Source organism: Grammomys surdaster, unplaced genomic scaffold (genome assembly GCF_004785775.1).
Source record: "Grammomys surdaster isolate TR1022 unplaced genomic scaffold, NIH_TR_1.0 145, whole genome shotgun sequence".
Lineage (NCBI taxonomy): Eukaryota > Metazoa > Chordata > Mammalia > Rodentia > Muridae > Grammomys > Grammomys surdaster.
This window is the reverse complement of record NW_021604603.1, coordinates 5,159,083-5,164,115: the sequence shown is the minus strand read 5'-3', so window position 1 is coordinate 5,164,115 and position 5,033 is coordinate 5,159,083. Positions and strand designations below refer to the sequence as shown.

The 5,033-nt window shown below is 54.8% G+C and overlaps 1 protein-coding gene across 1 annotated transcript; it reads right to left on the bottom strand.

Moving 5' to 3' along the window:
* Positions 1 to 307: 307 nt before the first annotated feature.
* On the bottom strand, positions 308 to 3,309 carry Phlda3 (pleckstrin homology like domain family A member 3). The gene is made up of 2 exons (XM_028764749.1): positions 2,620 to 3,309; positions 308 to 983 (listed from the first exon to the last, which is right to left on the bottom strand). The coding sequence occupies exon 1, from the start codon at positions 3,061 to 3,063 to the stop codon at positions 2,686 to 2,688; it is 378 nt and encodes a 125-aa protein (XP_028620582.1). The 5' UTR covers positions 3,064 to 3,309; the 3' UTR covers positions 308 to 983; positions 2,620 to 2,685.
* Between the last annotated feature and the right edge of the window lie 1,724 nt (positions 3,310 to 5,033).

Here is a 5,033-nt window from a genome sequence, read left to right as displayed (position 1 = left end):
GGAAGTCTTAATTACGTATTAATGTATGCATCTGCATGTGTAAACAACAGGGGGAGAAGCCTACCTGGAAACTAGAGCCACTTCCCAGGTTAGCAGGGGCAAAGTCACCCTCTACAGAAGAGGCAGCTACAGGACTGTGACATACTTCAGTCACACTGGGGCCCTTCCTTCCTAATGAGTTCATGTCTATTGGCAGTACAGTGCCTGGACCCCTCAAGTTACATCTTTCAGCGGACCTGTAGGCTAGAGAAGTAAAGAGATGCTCTAGGTGCCCTGTAATTAAAAGAATTTCACTCAGCAGACAGTGTGGTTACTGCCCATGAACTGGGCCTCTTCATTCTGGAATAAGCATGAAATGGTAAAGGCCCAACCCTTACCCCACCCCCACCCCCTCCAGGCCCAACACCGAAGTGAGGAGAGGGCAACAGAGGTGAGGGAAGAAGTGTGCAAAGAAAGGGTACAGATTGGGGGGGAGTCCCCAAAAGGACCTAAGCAGCAAGAGACCCCCCAGGCACAGGCCTCAAGCCCAGCAGATCCCCCTCCAAAAGCTGAGTCCAGTGGCTGTCCTAAGGTGGGGTGGTCATCTTCTGGATCCCAGGCTGGCCTCCTGAGTTCTGAGGCACTGGCTTAGCATGCCATGAAGAACAGCCCTCCTTTAGTCATGTCTCAAAGTCAGAGGCCAAACAGCAGTCTGCAGAACCCAGAACCAAGGGCTGGACCGGTGGGAGGGGCCTTGATGCCAGGTAAGGCCCAAGTGCTCCATCATGATACTTGAGGCCAGGCCTGTGGCTCGAAGGCTTGAGCTGGATATAACAGTCTTAGTGTCCAGGAACTGAATCTTCATCCTCAGCCCCTATTGGCTCCTGCTCTCCACCTCTGGCCAGTTGGCTCCTTCCATGATGATAGGTATATCTTCGGCATGTTGATAGCTTCCGCCTCATCACGTGTAATCAGGCCCCAACCAACCACAGTGGAGAGAGAAGCTGGAGAGAAAGAACAGTGGTTAAGACGGTTGCTTTACTGGGAACCTCACACCAGGCCTTCCTGTTGTTTTCTACACCCGAACAGAAGGAAATAATGTGGCTACCCCTGTTACCTGCAGGGAACAGGTTCCAGGTCATACCACAGACACTAAAATCTGGGGGCTTCTTTCTATAACAGGGCGTAGTTTTTGCATATAACCTATGCAAACCTCCCATATGTTTGAAGTCATCTCTGTATTATTTTTAATACCTAGCACAATGTAATGCTATAGAAATAGTTGTTAAATTATACTGTTTGGGAAATACTGACAAGAAAAAAGATCTGTGAATGTTTGGGCAACATTTTTTTCCCCAAGTATTTTTGACCAGGGATGGACTGAATCCACAGAGGAGGAACAGACAGGCTAATAACATGGTAACATATGTGGCCAGTGAGAGCTGTTTCCTCCAGCCCCACTCTGAGACCTAAGGGATCAAGGTGGACCCATACTTAGCCCAATGGGTTTGCTTTATATCCAGCTTCAATATAATGGGGTTGGGATGAGGCAGCAAACAGGAGTCTCAAAGGGGCTGGAACATTAGACGACCCCTAGGCTCGCCTGACCGCTGTTTGCTGGAGATGGAAGGGGAGGTGGATGAGGTACCGTGGGTGGTGTAGTTGGGTCTGGAGGTACCAAAGCTTCCCTTGGAGAAGTTAAGGGCAGTTATATAATCCCCTCCCTGACCCAGCTCTGGTTCCCATGGGGATCGAGTAGTATCTGGGGAAGAGGGCACAGGGCTAAGTGTCATGGCTTCTAGGTTCTATTCCTGGTCCCTCCCTTGAGCCATTCTAACCACAAACCAACCCCCCCACTCCCCCCTCGCAACCTTCTGCCTTACTGTTCAAGGAGGATTAAGACATCACGAATAATAATTCAGGGCCCTATCCTGTTCTCAGCCACCCATCAGCTCTTCTAGCTTCTCCTCTGGCCCAGCATGCCTTGGCCCGTACTCATGGATAGACCAGGCTCCTCATCCCTAGCGATGATGTCCTGGCCACATCCACCTTCCACATCTCTTGCTCCCTTATCCTCCCGATAGCTCAGCCCTGGAGCACCAAATCCACTAACAAGAATTAGTTTTGGAAGAGATTGGTTCAGCCCAGCTTTCCACTGAGGCACCCTGTGGGGAGCTAGGACAACATGGTTTTGTTCCCAAACCCTTATACCTCCATCGATAACTACACGATAGCGAGTTTTCACCGCAGCTCAACGCTTAAATTCTCCAACATGCATTCATTCTGGAAGAGAGTCATACAACGCAGGAGTCCTCGGTTGGGTGAACATGAGTCAGGGCTGAGCCAATCTCTGAGGAGGCCTATCCCACCCGTGCGCTCTCTCCTAGGACCCATCTTCCTCTCCAACATATTGGGTCATATTAAGGACCCTCCTGCCTGGCGCCCTAGGGAAAAGGCCTGCTCTGCTCACTTGGCCAAAGGCCCAGGCTTCCCAAACACATTCTCTTGGGATCCTACACTCTGTTGATCCCAGCAACCTTCCCTGGGATCGTCCAGCTTTGGGACAGAAACCAAAGCCCCTGGTTTTCTATAGAGGGCAGAGGAGGAAGAAGAGAGAGGGTTCAGTGCTCTGGGGCTTACCTGATATGTCTTCTGAGCACGGAGGTGGGATGGGGGGCATGTCGATAAAATGGTAAGCCTCGTGGTTTAGGACACGAGGGTCCCAGTCCCAAGACTCTGCCGGGCCCGCACAGTCTGGATGGCCTGTTGATTCTTGAACTTGACCAGGCCCAGGGTGATCTGAGCGTTCCAGCCGGGGTCTTCGAGGGGGCAGCGGAAGTCGATCTCGCCCCCGCCTTCGGTCACTAGGGTGAAGTAGATGTGGCGCCCGGTGCTCTCCACGCACTCCACGGCTTTGATGCGGGCGAAGCTGAGCTCCTTGGGCCGGCCGCCCGTGCCCTTGGCCTCGAAGAGCTGCAGCCCGCGTTCGGTGAGCACGCAACGCTTCCGCTTCCACAGCTGCAGCAGCCCGCCGCTGCGCTTCTCCAGCACGCCCTCCTTCAGCACGGTCGCCGTCGCCGTCATGGGCGCCCCGAGGTTCCCACAGCGCTGGAGGCTGCGGCGATCCCGGCCGTCCCGGCTCTACAGCGCCGGCTTCTCGAGCCCCGGCGCTGGCTTGGTTGGCCTTGCTCCCTGTCCAGCCGAGCCTGTGGCCGACGCCGCCTTGCAGACAGCGGCGCCCGGGAGGCGCGTGCGGATGGATGCTCCGGATCCTGCGCACCGCTCCGACCTCCCCGAGCCTCTACCCGGTGCTCTGCGCCTCGCCGCCCGCACGCCCGCTCCCCTGCGCTCCGTCTGTGCGCTGGGCGGCTGCTGGCGGGATGTGCCCTTACATGTTCCGCCGCTCGCCTCCTGCGCCGCCCGCCCGCCGCGCATTCCTGCCCCGCTGGCCCTCCCCTCTGCGCCGCGCACCCGCCCGGACAGAGCCCCGGGGGGGCGGGGCCGCAGCGGGGCTCCAACACCCGTCGCCAGCGCCGGCCCCGGCCCGGGAGGGGGCTGCTTACTCAATAGCCAGACCTCTGGCCTGCGGGCTGCCCCTTCTTAAAACGCAGCCCCCGACCCCTCAGTCCCCAGCTTCCACCCCAACCTCACACCCGGGACGTAGCAATAGAAGGGGGAGGGGTCAGAAGAAGAAAAGTAGGGGAGAGCCGAGGAGCATCTCCTAGAGGAGCAGGGTTGTTGCTGGCCTAGGGAGGGGCCGGCTTGGCGATAGCACAGCGGCACCATGGCAGGGTGGGTTTCAAACCCCCGCTGGCTGCTTCTCAGACCCCGGTCCCCAAGCCTCTGCCAAAAGCTAATGTTGGATCCCTCCACCATCAGCAGATGTCTCTCTGCTGAGCTCAAGGGAGGCTGGCAACAGATCGAACAACCTATTCTCCCACCTTTCCCTGCATCTACTTGGGGGTAGGCGTTAGGAAATAGTATGTATAAAATGGGGAGAGAGAAATCTTGATGGATCACGCACGACTTTACGAGAATGGGAAGTAAACACACGTGCTGTGGGTGTAGGGTTGTCCCACTCGGAGGACCAACCATGCCTACTGCAGTTAACCGTCAGCCTGTGGCTTCTCTTCAGATTCCACACCAGAGAATGGGCTTCTCCTGGGACACTAAGATGAAGGGAGACAGGCTTCTCTCAGCTGGCTTCAAACCTCTCTTCCTTGATTGCATTATCTCTCCCATCTGGCCAATGGCTCTAACCTTTCATACTTTTCGTGTATCAAAATGGGATAATTAATCTATCCTGATCTGGTAGGATTGTTGTGAAGAGCAGCTTAGTGACCATTTGTGAAGGACCCAGGACAGACCTGGGAACGCAGTTATTACTCTCTTCCTACTGTGAAGTCAGAGCCTGAGAAAGATGTCTCTCCTCGGGCCTCATCTGGCCCTCTTGGTCAACTCCTCCAGACCAAAGTTTCTAAAACACCTACTCATGGACATGTTAATAGTAAATGTTCTGGAACTAATGATAAATAATTAGTCAGAAAGAAGACTGGTTTGCACTCACACCTCATGTTTTGGTCCTCAATATCAGAAAAACTAACGGGCACGGGGAGGATTCTTTTGTGAGCTGGGGGTACCCTCCCCTGCAGAACCAAGCCAGCTGTGGAGGGAAACAGCTATCAGTTTTTCCACCCATAGCCCTGTATGTGGAGTACATATGCCCAGTGTCTGTCTGTCCCTCCCTCTGATCTTCTCCCTTTCCCTCAGCTCCCAACTCCCAGAATCTCCAGGAGAGGGATTAGACTGTGCCTCTAGGGACCCCTGTCTGCCAGCCATTACGGTGTGGCTTTCCCTTCAGCCTTCTTTTAGGGTCTGCTGAGTTGACCAATCTGGGAATCCTGCCCTCTTTCTTTTAGGAAATGGTAAAGGGCAGTTGGGACTGGAAGGGAGGGGGAAGGTGGGCAGGACTGGGAGGAGTGTCTCCATTGTGCCCATCTCTACTACCTCTCTCTCTCTCTCTCTCTCTCTCTCTCTCTCTCTCTCTCTCTCTC

Bases quoted from the DNA above. Each gene is read 5' to 3' on its own strand.
- Phlda3 (XM_028764749.1), bottom strand. From the start codon at position 3,063: ATGACGGCGACGGCGACCGTGCTGAAGGAGGGCGTGCTGGAGAAGCGC.